Here is a 17,829-nt window from a genome sequence, read left to right as displayed (position 1 = left end):
CAAAACTTTACACTTGATCAAGCCTTCGTATTGTCGAATGTTTTTCAGGTCGATGTGTTCCGTTAACAATTGCGGGTGCCCTACAGGAAAGCGACAATATTTGCACACGTAGGGATACAGCGAACACACTTCCAAGTATTTGATTTCTTCTCCTTTCTCTTCGTCGGCTTGGTACAGCAAACAGGTGGCATTGGTCCTTCCTCCGTACAAACTATCCCTCGGGTTCAGGGGGTCCATGAACTGGTAACTTTCCACGAGGCGTTTAAACTCGGGATCGATTTTCATACGGTGATCGTACTCGTGTTCCCACATTTCCACCACTTGGTATCCTTGATGTTCTAATTTTAGGCGTCGCTGACAAGTGTCCTGGTACAAGTCTTCCATGGTTCGTTGCAAAAACTGATTTTTAGTGCCACGGTCAGGGTAACAGACGGGACATCCGTGATATAAGCAACCGTTAAACTCGTACACGATCTTGGGGTTTTCTAAGTCCCAGCCATCTACCGAATACGTTCCGATGGTCTTTTCACCCCCTCCGTTGCGAGCATGTTGAATCCACTTGTCTTCCTTGTCGCACAAATAATGTAACCAACGTAGGGCTTTGACCGAGTATTAACGTTTGACATAGTGGGTCGTTTGAGGGCTGATGACAGCTACGGTGTTTTCAGGCATGAATCGTTGTCGATACACTAAGGAACACGCTTTGGCAATGGTGCTAGCTTCTTTCAAAGGATCGACCCCTCCGTGTTCCATGAACAGTTCTCGAAATTTTCCACAGCAACGCCGTAAAATGATTACGTCAGAACGACAATACTTTAGCATTTCTTCCTGAAAGTCGAAAGGGTCCGAGGCATGAGCCTGGTACCAAGCGTAGAAATCTTCTCGTTGTTCGGTACGCATGTTGTTGGGGTCGTAATAGTGAGCCTCAGGTAAATGGGGTAGAACGGCGTGTTGATTGGCTTCCGTATTGAAAAAGTGTGGAAAGTACCCTTTAGCCATTTCTGTCATTCCAAACGTTTTAGGCATTCGACTCAAAGGCATGGTCAAGTAACTCATCGAGTCTTTAAACTGTACTTGTCCCACTTGCATGAAAATGATTTTGGCTCCGTTCAAAGTCACTTTAGGACGCTCGGTGCCATGTTCCGTATAGTATCTCAAAAGAAACTGTCCATCGTATCCGGAAAAATTGTGAGCCATCACCGTGGCATGACGATGACAATCTCCGTAACGTTCGATGTCCTCTTGGCTCCACGTCTTGTCGATGGGGTCTAAGACCCATTGGGCAAAATCGACTAACGTGTTCGGTCCCCGAAAGATTTTTTCACGCCCTCCGGGAATCTTGCTGCAGTGAGGGCAATGACTGAAAATAGGTTCTTGAATGCACTTCTCGCACGCTCGATGAGCCACGCAGAAATTAGGAATGTGAATGCCAGTCTCTTGCATGCATTCGAAATCGAAAAAGATGAAATTGCCTTTCCTCTTATGACCATCCTCTTTCTCTGGTGGGGGTTGGTATTTTTGCACGTAGCATTGGTGTTCCAAGTCCACGATGTGGTGACAAATGTGACATTTTTTCTTTCCTCGACATACGTCTGCCTTGACAGTATTGGTACGTAGGCCTTGTCCACACGTAGGGCACAATCTCAGCAGTTGACAAGCGCATTTCTGCTGTGAACCTTGTGTTTTCAAATGTTGTTGGTAACAGGTAGGGCTGACAAACGTACGCAGACAAGTTGAACAAGGCACTGGTCCTTCGCTCAGACAGGGTGAAGAGGCCAAACATCCTGAGCATTTCGATCCACAATGCTTGTGTTGCTCTCGATTATTATGGCCATAGTCACATTTCTCACAGTAATAACTGTATCCCAGGAATCCAGTGATACTGGTAATGGTATCGAAATGGTCATCGTGATAATAGACATGAATGTATTTTCCGTCCTTAAAGTCTTGGCCTCGAAACAACAGAGACCCACGCACTTCTTGAGGGTGCACTTTCAAGGTGTAGCGTGGAGCTAGGACATCTTGCAATTTTTGCATTTCAGGAATGCCACAGGGTGTGTCTTTGGAGAGGCCAGCTTGTTGTAACAGGAGTTCTGCTTCGTTTCGTTGTTTGGCTCGGTCCGATTGTTGAATAGTTTTCCAGGCTCTTTTCCATTCTGCCGTGTCGTTCTTGTTGGCATAGGTTCGTCCCACCACGATGGCTCGGGTTAAACACATCTGGTCTTGAGGGTTGTTAATTCGGACGAGACTTGTTTTGGTGTTGCGAGGGTCGTCCACCAATAAGACCTTTTTGCGTCCAGTCCCTTGAGGAGGAGAGACGTGGGTCATGTCCAGTGTGGCTTTTCCATCGGTGATGTCAAACTGTTCATTAGATTGTTGCACGTGTTGAATCTTGTCCATGACTTTGGAAGCAGTCAATTCTGCAGGGGTGCTAAACTCGATCCAAACAGGGGATTTCAAGCTGTCGTGTTGTATGGAAAGTCTCAAGCGATCGTCTTCTTTGGGTTGACATTGTCTCTTGAGTGCGGTGAGCAAAGAATCCCACACTCCAGTGATGAACCCTTCTGCTTTCTCTAACGGTACTTCAGCCTTGAAATCTTTAAACTTCACCGTGTATTTGTAAGCCGTGGTTCTAAATTTTCTAGAGGAGCGCTTTTCGGTCTCTCAAATGGGAATAGTATTTTTCAGGGTTGACTAAGGGTGGCAAACTTGGTTTTGAGGGTTCGAATTCTGGTTCACTCATGTCCTCTTCAAAATCACTGACATGAATTTGTGCCAAGACTTCAGCTCTGGTACGAGGCGATAGATCACGTTTCTGCCTCTTACTTTCTTCTTCTTTCTTCTCGAATGAATAGGATCGTTTCATCTTGAGTGAAAAACGTCAAATGACTCAAGTTTAAACACCATGGACTAATTTATAGTCATGGCAGACCAGCGTATATAAAAGGGTGTGTGTCTTGTCCTTTCACTATTCATTTCACTCTCTAACCGAGCACAACGATGGAAGAGACTAGCCAAATCGAACGTTTCATCAGAGCTTTGCGAGGGGTCATTAGAAAATTCTCTTCAGACCAGCCCACGGACTATTCTCCTTCCTTTCGAGATAAAAGTCAAGATACTTGCTATATCTGTCAGAAGAAAGGGCATTGGTCTTCAGAGTGTCCATACCGTCAAAAAAGAAAAAAAGGGGCTAGAAAAGACAAAAGTAAAGATACCTGTTATTATTGTAAAGAAAAAGGACATTGGTCTCCAGATTGCCCATAAAAGAAACAAGAGGAGTCAGAAGAAAAGAGGGATTCTTCAGAAGAAGAGAGGGATTCTTCAGAGGAAGAGAGGGATTCTTCAGAGGAAGAAGAGGAAGAAAGAAGAGAATTCTATTTACAAGAGGCAAAGAAACAGGAGAAGAAAAGAAGAAGGGAAGAAAGTGAGAAGGAAGAAGAGGAAAAGAAGGTGAAGAAATTTAAAAGACAGAGAGAGTAAACAAGGAGACAGAAGAAGTTAATGAACTTTTTAAAGTGTTATGTTGTGAATTGTGAATTGGATTGTAACAATGGATAAAAGAATAAATTAATTATATAAGGCAAGTGTCTTTGAGTTTTGATTTTAAAATAAGAACGTACACTCACGCACTCATACACAGACACGTACTATAGGGGTAAAATGTTTTTTTTTGAGTTATTGGTAACTGAAATTGTATTTCTTTTCGAGAGACGTGGGTGGCCCTGAAAAGGGCCTTTTTTTGGTGTAGGGGTGAGTTTAAGCAATCAACTTTAACTGCCTTAAGCCTTTGCCACGGCCAAGGCCTACTTCTGGACTGCGTACTGTTGATGATGATGATTTGGTTGAAATCACTAAGGGTGGTACGACAGGCTTAGTCACAGGGTTGACGTGTTTAGCTCGGGAAGGTCGTATTCTCTTCGGTCGTAATAAAGAAGTCTGATACATTTGTTTCAGACTTCTTAACTCCGCTAAAATGTCCAACAGTACCGTGACCGTTTGATTTTCACCCTCTTGTTTCTTTGCTGCTACTTCTTCTTCTTGTTGTTTTTTTTCTTACCTCTTCTTCTTGCTGCTGTTGCTGTAGGAGAAAAGCTTGTTCCGCTTCCTTTTGTCGTTGTATAAATTTCTCCAATTCTTCTTTCTGTCTCTGTCTAAAATTCTCCACTTGCGGTAATGAAGAAGGTAACGAAGGTTCCGGAACAAATTCTTGCGAGGTAAGAAAATCCACAAAATCCCAATTTACCTCGTCTGAAAGTAAGTCCGGGTTCCCTTGGGTGGTCTCCACTGCTGGTGCACCCCAATGAATCGTTTTCTGAGTTTCCGTCATGTTGAATCACTGTCGCATAGATTGACTGCACACAGGCGCTAGCGAATCTATATAGACCACGTGACGTCACAAACTGCTCTCTTCGGATTGGATGCGGGCTGACTGAAGTTTGTAACGCGTGTTCGGATTGGTGAATGAACTCAATCCGTTTCAATCCTTCCTCTACCTATAAATAAGCGCAGTTCACTGCATTGATTCACCTGTTCTCGTCGCTTCAAGATGTTGACCACAGTCGAATCATCCACCCTAGTGTCTTCAATGATGTTTAGGACGGACATGCTCATGTATGTCCGGTCCAAGTGGACCGTTGTCGACAAGTCAGACACCAGTCTGTGGATACGAAGAGTGTACGTAGAAAGACAAGGTTGCCTCAAGAGGACACTGATTTATGGCCCTCGAGTAAGACGCAGCTTGAGGACAAGAAGATGCCGCAAATGCCCTTTATGTTAAGGGCATATTAACATAAACCCAAAGGCCCTTTTCAGGGCCACCCACATTTCTCGAAATGAGAATGACTTTCAATTGCCTACCCCTTTTTTATTTTTATTTTTATTTTTATTTTTATTTTTTATTTTTTTTAAAAAAATCCCATGTTCAATTCACCCTTGTCCCTAGATAGACCCACACTTTATTCCCCCATGTTCAATTCCCCTTGACGCTAGAGTTGCCCACGATTTTTCTCCATGTTAAATTTCCCTTGACGCTAGAGTTGCCCAGGAGATTCTGTAATGATAATTCTCATTGACGCTAGGGTGCCCCATATAACTACTCAGGAATAATAATAATAATAATAATAATAATAATAATAATAATAATAATAATAATAATAATAATAATAATAATAATTGCGATGAGCGAGTTTAAAAGAAAGCTTGAACATAAACTCACAAAATGGTATTAAAATAATTTGAAATGCCACCGCGGATTTCGAACTCGTGACCTCTTGTTTGGCAGCCGGGACACACAGAAAGAACGAAAGACAAATGCATGTGTTATATATAACGATGTAATCATGTGCTATCCTTTTGGTCCAACCAATTGTATAAAGGCGGAAATGTTTAAATTCTGATTAACTAAGTGTATAACATCCAATATTGTATATGATTATTTTTATGATACCTGATTATACTTACATTTAGGACCGTATAACAGCTTCCACACTTCCAATAGTGAACTGTTTGTACGGATTACATTTTAAAACACTGCGGCACGCTATTAGTTCTACACGGAAAGCAAAACCATTTTATTTCACAAAATTATTTTCTCACACGTATGTTACAACCTAGAAAATCGTTGCTATCCTGGTCGTTCTTTTTTGTTGTAATTATCTCTGAAAACTACAATTAGGAGTAAATTAAACCAAAATTGTGTGTGTGTGTGTGTGTGTGTGTGTGTGTGTGTGTGGATAGATAGATGGAGAAAGGGGGGGGGGAGAGATGATATCGTAGGATTAAATTATTCAAATGCAAGATCAGGTAAATCAAGCAATATTAAGAATGGGTTTATTTCGTTCAACTCTAACATTCTCAGCACATGTTAAATTGATATTAAGTGTGACATAAGTACATTATTTTCATAGAGCCGTGGAATCCTTCAAAGCGACAACACATACAGAACTGAAAGATTTCTACATGGCACTGAACGTTTTTACTGCAGTAATACCACAGAACTATATTTTGTTCATGCATTATTTGTCCATTGCGTTCACGCTTGCATCGTTGCGTAACGATGTCACTCTGAATTTTATGACTTGCAAATGCGATGTGTGCCATTTGTCATGATAAGGATATTGTCTGAGCGAGCAGTTTTAGCTGTGTCAGTGCTGCAAAGTTTATGAAAAAGTACACGTATCATGGTATAATTTGGCTTAATAGTATTTACTTTGGACGATAAGTTATCATTATATGATTAGTCAGTGGCATTGTAACCGTAAATAATAGAGTTCTTCGGTATTACCAGTGTACTGGTTTTACCTCGGTATTTTTTCAGTGGTATCTTTAAGGTACTTTTTCACTATACGGTTACTTCAGTTGTTCGGAATGTAAAGAAATTCCCCAAGAATCTTGTTACGAATTGAATAATATTAACAGAATGTTTTCGGTGTTTCGGAAATAGTCGTTAGCCAAGTGCTAGGAGCAAACGTCATAGAGTGCAGTGTTGATGAGATGTCATGATGACATGGTTTAATTTCCTAGTGAGTTCAGGCCAGAGCCGAATAAGTGGGAATGTAGCCAAGTAGTCTCTATTAAAATCTAATTGTGTGGATTGATTGTGTGTCTCCATGTTAAGTATATATTATAAGGACTGATTAGTCTTTAATGCCTTGATGCACCACAATCATATTTTTTAGAATGTCTTTGAATAAGTTCTCAATAATCCCAAACTCGAATCGTAAAATAGATAGCGTGTTTTGCTTCAATTCTAGGACGAATCATACCACGTGCTCTTTTCATAATGGATGAATACCACTGTGCTATTTACTCTTGTGGACTGAGCACTAATATATATTCCGAGGAAAATTCCAATAGACGGCTAAATTTTATGGAGCTATTTAACTATACAAACATGCTATGTCGACGGCGTAAATTTTATTCGTAGCAGATGATTCCATTATCTTTTTTAGGGATACAAGTTCATGTGGACAACATGCATTTTGTATTGTACATTTAATATGTAATTTGTCTATGAAGTCATAGTAATGATTGATTATTATGAGAAGGTGGGGGGGGGGAGGACCACCCTCACTGCAGAAACACCAGTTAGAAAAGTAGTCAAATTTATTTTTTATGAGCATACACTTACGACATAGGGAACTTGAACTTGATATGTTACAGATGATGAGAAACCAGTCTAATCAATTTCACTACAGACTGAATAGGTCTAAAACATTTTCCCATGCAAACCTGCCTACTGATGTGTCGCGAACTATTTAGCACAGTTTATATCCCAGCAGGACTAAAAGACGGGGCTCCGGTTTCAATTATATTCTCGAATCACTTCCTAAGATCGAGACATTGTTTGTTTAAATGCTACTTTACTGAATATTCAGCAGGCAATTATTAGACTAAAATACACTAATACTAGTTTTAATTTTCCAATACCGTCTTCTTATTATTGATGAACTATTCATAATTTCCTCAAATATAAGATTATCTGTAATTATTTATACACAAACAAGTCTCTCTGGTTTTGGTTTAAATTAAAGCTCTTCTTCCTGTACCCTTTACACTATCTTTTGTTCCAAATATTATCAGAAGTGTTATAAACAAGGTCAATGAAAAAAGCTGTTTTTGAGGACAAATGTTGAGAATGTTATCTTGTATGGGCTTTATAGTTCAAACTGATGAATTTCTCAAAGATCTAAGAGATCAAATGAGACTATTTATATGTAAATTAAAGATATTGTTAAAACATTGGACACCCGATACAGGCTGAATGCTCTGTGAAAAATCCATTTTTTGTCAACCAAGCAATATGAAAGATATTCAGACTTGAAATTTGAAATTTACAATTCGAGATATTTATTGAAACTGGGGTAATGTCATTGATAATATTTGGCAGTCTGACTAAACAAGTCTTTTTGGACCAACACTAGTATTTCGCGATCTTGAACATTTTCTTTTGTAACCTGCAAAACCTACATTTTCAAAATTGAATGTAATCTATCACAATTATAAATAATCGAGGTCTGAGACTAATTTTTGTTTCTTCATATTTTTATAAATTTTTTAAAATCTGTTTAATTCAAAGTGGAATTTAATTTATTCGTTTTCGAAAACTGATGTTTCGAATAAATTTTTTAACATACTATCTATTTCTGGTATACAAAACTGAACTTAAATTGGGTTATTTTCTCACCATTTATCAGAAAATAGTTTAGGCATTAATATAGATTTCTACATAACTGATCGCTTGTGATCTATTATATTCCAGATCGAAATTTATTGTATTCATCAACTTAATTCTTTTGCCATGATATATTTAGCAGCCAAAATCGTTGACTGTAGTATATTACTGTTTAGCTTCCAATCGTAATTTTTTTTATGTCCAGTACTAGCAGAAGGATGAATGCCAGAATACATCACTAACACTTGGGCTACTAGATATAAAACTTTAACAATATAGAATGTCTTGCTGAATGCTTATTTATTTTACCTCGATTTACAGAAAGACGTCTCAACAGGTGGCTAATGCTACATTATGTCAAAGGTCATCAGTGACTTATAGTCAGAGACAATTGTCCCGAGTTGTTTAATGCCTTTGCATGTGTTAAGGTCAATTTTAACTGTCAAAAACGATGTGGTCCGTATGCATGGAATTTAGAGGTCGATAATTACAACCCGTAACGTTAAATACAAAATTCAAAATGTATGACATTTGTGTTTGGAGTTACACAAATGAATTATAAATATTGAATTCAGTTTGATGCAAATTGGACAAAATCTCATCCACTTCCAATCAAACCGAATATATAATTTCCATCATGTCAATCTCGCTATGGATAAAATGCGGACTCCTAATTTAAAATATGTTTCTGGTCCCGCTGTCCAAAAGCGACTCCAACTGTTAAATTATGATTCATCATATTTGCTATTAATGGTTTTTGGAAACTTTGCTACACATGACGAAAATTAGATGAGATTCCGCAGATTTTCCAAATCAATACTTATGCGATAAATGTCAATAGTACGGTATCTGAAAGAATTCATCAACTTGTTCCTCTTCCTTTCCCAAATTTACTTTACATTTTCTTTAGACTGAAACTAAATGTGTTATTTTATGAAATCCTGACTTGAAATTTGTTTTTGAAACTGATTTACCTAAATTAGTTTACAATGTTATATCACCGGTTAAGGAAACAGCATATTAATAAGGATCACAGAGATTTGCTGTTACATACGGGGTACTGGATAATGAATAATGGTTTTCATAGAATATAGATTATGATACCAACAACATCCAGTAATTGTCAGACTTATAGACTCCGTAATTTTGTAGTCTACAGATCTTACATGCATATTCTGTATCGTTATGCTAATGCTTCAACATAGACTGAAAACTGTCTTGCTGAAAAATAAAGATCTGTGACATCCAAACTGAAAGTTGTGTCGAACACACATGTCAATACAAGAAGCAAAGATTCCTAAACCCGTCCACAAACTTTGTCTACAGAAGCACTAGACATTTGCCATATCCGGTGCACACAGTAAATACGAACCACACTGAGGTCATTAAGGGTCAGTGAGAGAGAGTGAGGAAGACAGAGAGAGAGAGACAGTGAGACAAACAGACAGACAGAGACAGAGAGAAGCAACTGTAACGCAATTCTTGAATGCATTAACGAAGTGTCCTACTCGTCCAGCTAAATAAAAAATTAATTTCTATCTTTGTTAGCATAATTCTCCCTTGTGCGACATTGTGTCATATCCAATAGAGTGAATGGTATTCTAAAACACATCTGCTATCTTAATATCACAGAAACTGTTAGGTGAGCCATTGATACACTATATATATATATATATATATATATATATATATATATATATATATATATATATATATATATATATATATATAATAGAAAGCAAGATTACTTTTTTTATGAAAATTACCTAATCTAAGTTTTGTGTTTTAGTTATATTTGAATTTTAGGTCCGCATTTGTATTACGTCTTGTATTTAATATTGTCAGTTTTTCTCTTTTGTCCTTTTGTTTTTGTTTCACAGACCTGTGAATATCTTATTTCCTTGTTTTAGATGAATGAATAAGCAATACAATATTTGGGAGGACTGAGATAGTTAGCAAACTTATTATATGCTGATATTTTTCTCCGTTAATTTTACATTGTCGGAATTGTGCAGTATTTTGCGATATTGAACATGCGTGCACTTCACATTGAACTCACTGAATAAATGAACTACTTTCAATTGCAAACAAACAATGGACGCAGACGCCAGCAGGTTTGATTTATTTTATTTGTTTCTGGATAAAGTAAACCACTGAATGAAGAAGTTTTGTGGACTGCCACAAACAAGCTGCTTTGCCACATTCAGTGTTATCTTTTTTGATTCAGTGTTTCGTATTTAGGCTAGCTGTAGACGCCAGACAGGGTCCTTACAAATTAAATGCAAGTGACAAGGCATAAACCGTATTCTTTATCTGGTAATAAGAATGGCAAAAAACATACTTGCAGTTTTACATCCTGAATTTCCTCAAAATGTGCTTTCTTAGTTCTGCAAGTCCAAATCAAGCTTGATTACACATTTCGAAATTGTACTGTAATTTCGACTATATTCCAAGTTCAATTACATCCTCTTTACTGCACTCAAAATGAAATAAAAATTATATTCCATAGCATCTTTTTGATAAATGCAATTGAAATACTTCATATTTTCCCCACATTATGATTTCAAACATTCAGTGACAGAACAGAAACATACTTGCAGATGTCAACACACTGTTGAAATCCGATGTACTTCATGTAGAATTGGCACAGATAAATCCAGTCCATAAACACAAAATTTCGTAGAATCGACAAAAATACCAAAATCTATTAATTCCAGATGAAATGGAAAAGTTGTTGCTGTGCGCATGTATTCACATTATAACTCCAAATTTCAATTCTAAGTAGATCAAAACGCCATTTTCTTTCGAAAGTTATGTTTAGCGCACGGCTAAGTTCAAATTTATCTGGGCGGAGTTATGTGCGCATTAATAATGTTGTTGTTGTGTAATGACAACTCTGCGCTTGTGACTTTAATTTGCAATACGGCATACATTCAGTTACTTTGTTTCTTGTAGTGTATTTTTGTTGATATAATTAAGCCCTAGGTAGAATAAGAAAATGAGCATATAATGAAAAGGTTACTGCATTTGTATGGGAAAAGATGAACTCGTTTTGTCGGATGAATATACTGCAATCCCATGGTCGCACAGCATATCATCCAAAAATTTTGTTCTTATTTTCCCACACAAATGCTGTAACCAATAATTACTGAGTTGACATTATGCACAATTCACAATCCCCGTATAATATTGCAGTAGTTGTAACACTTTCCGTATAATGTTACAACGTCTCGTCCTGTGATATTGTAACAGTTGTAACTCTTAAATTACCGTTGTCTTCAGACATAGTGAACGCTATAAAACTCAGCAAAAAGTGAAGGGTCTGCATCTTATATCACACCATTGAGAAACAGCGTCGATCAATACATAAATGTGTCTTATTAAGAGAGTGCACTCCTGTGTAATGCTTTCAAATTTAAACTGTATTTAGGAAAATCTAATTGCATTACGCTCTTTAAAATGCTAAGAGTAATCGGCATTTTCCATCAGTAGTGAAGGGGGGCACCCCCTTCACTACTTCCATCAGTTGTTGAATGTGTGCTGTATTATTCGCAACAGTCGTATGTCACAACTGTAGGTGTTGACTGGTGATATTTCTGAAGTTAGATCTTTAAATGAGAAGAAAATATAAACTTTCTTTTCCACTGTTATTTTTACAGGGTATCAGTTGTATAAAAGTAAAAAGACCAATGTATTATTTTATTAAACGTCCGGGGAATATGACATCAAAGCCAGGTTATTAGGCACAATTACGCTTATACCCACTTCATCCGGTAGTAAACACGAGTCACGTAGACGAGGTGTTTTGGAGATGCACGTACAATAACCTCCTCCTCATGAGGCAGAGTACAGGTCTCCGAATGATCTTGCTCTGCAACAGATTTGAATACGTGAAACAATCCGGTATTCCATGCATGTTTTTGCGTCAGAGGCAGGCGTAAGTGGTCAAGTCAGATAATGCCATCAATGCTTTAAATGACTTGCTCATATCACCTTGGAAATTTACAGCAGGTCTATTGGGATGACTGAACTGAAGGTTAGGTTTGTTTCATGCAACTTATTTACAAAAGAAAATATAATATATTTATTACGTAAATTTGTTCAGCATTATTGGTTCTAACTACACGGATAAGAGGATGATTACCAACGCGTAGCATTTCTATCTAACTTTACACGAAATGGTCAATCGCTACATTCCCGACGCTACAAACCAATCATCAGCTCTTAATGCAAAAAGTTCCAACTGCTTTGTAGGTACCATCTATTTCATGGCATGCCATGTTTTGCTTCAACAGCAGAAACAGTTTCTTGGTAGAATGTAATACGTTAAGTATAACAAAATAAATAATCCCTCAATACGTCACAGTTATATAAATTCACCTACTTTAATAAGCTTTCCAATGGTTGACACAAATTTCGAACAGTAACAACACAAAATTAAAATTATAATTAGTCTTGAATAGGCTGTAGTATTTTGAGGCTAAATTAGTTTAATTCCTTTTATTAGTATGTATGTTCCTTAAGATATAATGTAAGTGATCTGCTTAAACTGTTTTAAAACCGTCTGGACATAATTCCAGCTAGCATGATTCATCCTATTCGCATTAAATATTCCACGTGATTTTATGATTTCATATGACGATGTGCAATTAAGTCTCACTTCTGTTGCACTGACCCACCTACACTGAATAATTTGTACTATTTACTCTCTCATCGAAAAGGCTTGGTTTTGTTAATATTTAACGACACAAAGTTTAAGCCGATAAATCTATCGTCTAAACTGTATTCTAGCTAGCGCAATGATAAGAAGGGTCATACCACCGGCTGCTGACTTCTTCGTGGTTATGGTTTTCATTGTCACACAGCGTGCTGCTGACTTCTTCGTGGTTATGGTTTTCATTTGTCACACAGCGTGCTGCTGACTTCTTCGTGGTTATGGTTTTCATTTGTCACACAGCGTGCTGCTGACTTCTTCGTGGTTATGGTTTTCATTTGTCACACAGCGTGCTGCTGACTGCTTCGTGGTTATGGTTTTCATTTGTCACACAGCGTGCTGCTGACTTCTTTGTGGTTATGGTTTTCAATGTCACACAGTGTGCTGCTGACTTCTTCGTGGTTATGGTTTTCATTGTCACACCGTGTGCTGCTGACTTCTTCGTGGTTATGGTTTTCATTGTCACACAGTGTGCTGCTGACTTCGTGGTTATGGTTTTCATTGTCACACAGTGTGCTGCTGACTTCGTGGTTATGGTTTTCATTGTCACACAGTGTGCTGCTGACTTCTTCGTGGTTATGGTTTTCATTGTCACACAGCGTGCTGCTGACTTCTTTGTGGTTATGGTTTTCATTGTCACACAGCGTGCTGCTGACTTCTTAGTGGTTATGGTTTTCATTGTCACACAGTGTGCTGCTGACTTTTTTGTGGTTATGGTTTTCATTGTCACACAGCGTGCTGCTGACTTCTTCGTGGTTATGGTTTTCATTTTATATCAGAAAAGTAAGTAGCAAAGGAGAAACCCACATTTATTTCAGGCTATTTCACACATATAGTTATTTTTTTTAAAATTTGGATAGACATGTAACGTAAGCTCTCCTCATGATGCAATATCCACCCCAGCCTACCTCCTTTTACAGATATATCTGGTTTCTTCCCTCAAATCCCCAAATGACTCAGGATATGAGTATTCGTTTTATTTATAAAAACTACAGCGTCTCGCGTGTTCAGTCGACAGCTTCGTAAATACAAAAATGACATTTTCAGCGTGGAAATATAAGCTACAGGACCTGTTTTGGGTACTAAACCATCGAAAATGTTCGACCCTGCTTTCATAATTAAGGGCTATGATTCCCGGTAAGTCAATTTACCGTATTGTTTAGTTTGTATACATTTTTCTATTTGTTTCTATGTATATGGAATAGAACATAAACATATAAACATAAACAAAATGTTACAGTTTAATTACGAAAGCCTTGCGTTATTGTTTTTAAACTGAATGATAGATTACACGAAGACTACTGAGTGGTGTTTCATATACTTACGTCCCAAAGGCTCCATCCTGTATTCAATACCGTTGGATGCATCAAATAACGTTAAGATACTCCCTATCAGCGAGTTGGAGAAACATACATAGAACGGTTTCGAACTATTGGATAAGAAATGGATCCGAAGATTTCCAATCGGGAAATCCCAGCAGACAGAACCGGTTATACAGCTGTAGTTGGGAAAGACATCAATTGTTTTGTTCTCATTATACCTGATGAAAGATATCGAAAATGTATAGACCAGTACAATTGTACCAATTGTCAATAGTTATAAAAATAAGTGATGACACATAATTCCTGCAAAATTGGAGGTAGATATTGATTTATTTTCCTTATCTATGTATGGCACCTTGAGTCTTGCAATAAGTGCTGCAGTGATCTTGTGTTTAAGCGTTTCCAGTTCTCGTCGACTATATTAGGCAATATCTTTCTATCTCTATATATGGATATTAAAACACACAAATATTTATAATTAGGGCAAATACACAAGGTGAAAGAACAGAAAAGGGATTGACTTAAGAAAATCATTTTGAAAACATTTGTCTCTGATTTTTCCTGACGATGTTATAATCATTGAAAATCAATACTTACATTCAATAAAGAAGCACCATTAAAACCTAAACAGAACACTGAATATTTATTGAATTAAGCTTTTGGTGTTTAGGGACGGAAACAAAGTCAGCAGATGTGGTTTGCCCAGTTCAAAAAATGTCACTTGTAAACAAAATCCCAGTGATTTCATTCAAATGCAATTGCTTCCATAAAATGCAACATACTTTATGGTGAATCTAGGATAGGTAGGTGTGTGTGTGTGTGTGTGTGTGTGTGTGTCCACTTTAGTGCCTAGCATATGCAGGATTGTATCGGTGCACCTGAACTTATACTAATGTGCTGGATTGCATCATAGCTGTTGAACAATGTCGGAAATACACAAAAACTCACTAGCATTAGTTTAGAGATAAATAAGTAACCCTCCAGGAATTAAATCATTTCTGTGACTGTTTTTGTTTAGCTATATTTTTTAGTTTTTATTTTGTTGTACTTTTCATTTTGCGTTTGTCTTTTGGAGCCACTATAGGATTTGTTAGATGCTACTACATTATGTACCATGTTTTAAGTCTACACAGGAGAAAAATCAATTAGGCTATTACATACCCCACTGGCACAATCTCACAAGGATCGTCGAAAAGGAAGGCAGTCAATATTGGGCACAGTGTTCTGAAAATTATCACCCAGTACAGCTGACTCTTCATTTTATTTGCACATCCGGATTCCCTTCTACCGGATCAGAGCAACAGCCATGTTCCATTATATAGCACATATACTGATAGTCTTATCTTGTTTTAATGGTGAATCCAACATATCAATGTCACGTCTAATATTGCTCGAATAGTTCTCTCAGTATCATATGTAGTCACACAATTTTACACACTTATCAAGACTACATTAAAGTGTTAAAGGGCCGAGTATACGAACGTCACTTCTCCAGATGATTAGATAAAACGGACAAATGGGGTGTGCCACACATATGCGATTCTATATAGTCTGTTTATTATTATTTCATTGATAACAATATTCATGCTTCTTCCAAATTTGAATTACAGAAACACGCTTTTGATGAATCGCTACACGTATGTTATTCGATGAATGCACTAAATATATGCATTTTGATGAATCGATACATATGTCAGTACACTGAACATCATAGTGACATGATGAGATTTGCTGCGACCCATACATAACCTGTAATGACGTGCATTTAATAATTGTGTTTACTCTAACCACTGTACTTATTCACTTAGCAATGGTTGCTATTGGGGACGGGTTAGCTATGTTGTTAGCTATTTATTTTATGTGAAAACAAGTAGCAGATAAAGTATATCATAACCAATCATTTTCTTAATTTCAGAGACAGGAATTTAATTTCTTTAATAATGTTCTTTTGCAGACAATGATTGCACTTGTGTTCTGTTTTGGAATCATAACAAAACAGTCTTAAAGCTATTTTACTCTGTGTTGTCTTCGTCTACATTCATTCATTCATTTGGAGCGTGTGCCTGTACAAATCTGTTTAGTTCTAGCAATTAAAAAATTGCCAAACAGGTATTATCGTGCTTCCAAGCGCATGCGCAAAGCTTTGCCTGGACCGCAGTTAGCCGTTTGCCGTCAATAAGAAGGGGCTGCTCGCCCTTACTCCCTCGTTATGCCATGAAAATGAAAAAACAAAAAAAAATCGTATTTCTGCAGGTATGCCGCCTTGTTTAAGTTTTGCTAATTATAACTCTTAAATGGACAAAAACATTTTCATAATTCCTATTCTTGTGCAATATCGTATTTTGTTAAACTTTGTACGATTTCGAATAATATTCTGTATAATTAAAGTAGAGCCTTTATGTTACAGATTCCAATTAATAGATAAATTCACTTCAAGTCCTAATGCAGCCGTTACGTGCAAAAAGTTGTACATGCCAAATCATCTGAATAGTACTGAATATTGAAAGATATTGATCCAAACATCGTTGGGTTCCATAACAACCAGATGATATCGACGTTTCATGACATCACGAACTATGTAAATTCTCCCTCGAACTAAGAAACCTGACATTTTTTACATGTGTACGAATTAATTCGATCTTGATGGGCGACGTCCGTGAGTTAATCGATTTCAGTCGAAAGCTGGCACACATGATTTAATGACGTCACATTTGGAAACACGAATAGCTAACACCACGCTATGTCGGATTGACTTCAGGCCTATTTCGCCCTTCATTGTGTATATTCTAGCGACCCAGTTGATCATCAATATTCACCCGGATTTCTATGTATATCTCACGAACGCTTTTTTAATTCAGACCGACTTTAAAAAATTGGCCTGCATGTCTTCATTCCCCCCTCGAATCAATTTGTGCGCCACGTGCGAATGTTGCTGTCATCAGATTAGTCACTAACGGAATTTGTCCAATGTACCACATCACTACTTTTGGTGTTCTCCAGAAATATATTAGAATTACGAGCGACTACGTAGACTAAATCAAAAGTGGCACCTTTTAATTCTAAAATGAATGTTTTAACGACGTTTAAACATAACAGTTTAATTTTTTTTAAAACGGGTTACGTCAGATAGCTTTTTATAGTAAGTCTTTTCCTTCCTTTCAAACTTTAGTTAGATTTTAAGGACGGTGAAATTTACGTGGCTTCAATCACTTCCACCTTTAATATTTCATGCAAAATTCAATTTAATTGAAACTGGTTTTTTTTTTTTTTTTTTTTTAAGGCAGTTTGCCGTTTGCTGTCAAGAAATAGGGGATGTTCGTTCTTTCCGAATGTGCCATGACAATGATTATTTCCGTTTATCTACAGGTCATTAGAATCATATAATTATAATATGTGTTCCTGTTTCCTTTGAAACCCCGTTACAACAATTAATAACAAAGCGCTTTAACTTGTTAATGGAAAATGCACAAATAAATTTATCCGAGTGCGTACTTGTACTTCAGCTCTTGAATGTGGAAAGATTATTCTGCGAATTTCATGCTATTATAATTGCATTGCCGGTCAAGGAAAAGCAAAGAAACTATTTAAAACGTGACAGTTATCAGAACAACTATTTATCC

General features: G+C 37.2%; 1 protein-coding gene across 1 annotated transcript; it reads right to left on the bottom strand.

Annotated features, from left to right (window-relative positions):
- Nucleotides 1-11,893: 11,893 nt before the first annotated feature.
- Nucleotides 11,894-16,041, bottom strand: LOC149795285 (uncharacterized). The gene is made up of 3 exons (XM_089964076.1): nt 15,371-16,041; nt 14,213-14,427; nt 11,894-12,044 (listed from the first exon to the last, which is right to left on the bottom strand). Exons 1-3 carry the CDS (start codon nt 15,466-15,468, stop codon nt 11,929-11,931), a joined length of 429 nt encoding a protein of 142 aa, XP_089820202.1. The 5' UTR covers nt 15,469-16,041; the 3' UTR covers nt 11,894-11,928.
- Between the last annotated feature and the right edge of the window lie 1,788 nt (nt 16,042-17,829).

Source organism: Sinohyriopsis cumingii, chromosome 7 (assembly GCF_028554795.1).
Source record: "Sinohyriopsis cumingii isolate HCF-2022 chromosome 7, ASM2855479v2, whole genome shotgun sequence".
Taxonomy (NCBI): Eukaryota; Metazoa; Mollusca; class Bivalvia; order Unionida; family Unionidae; genus Sinohyriopsis; species Sinohyriopsis cumingii.
The sequence above is the reverse complement of the archived record's forward strand: the minus strand, read 5'-3'. Positions and strand labels throughout refer to the sequence as shown.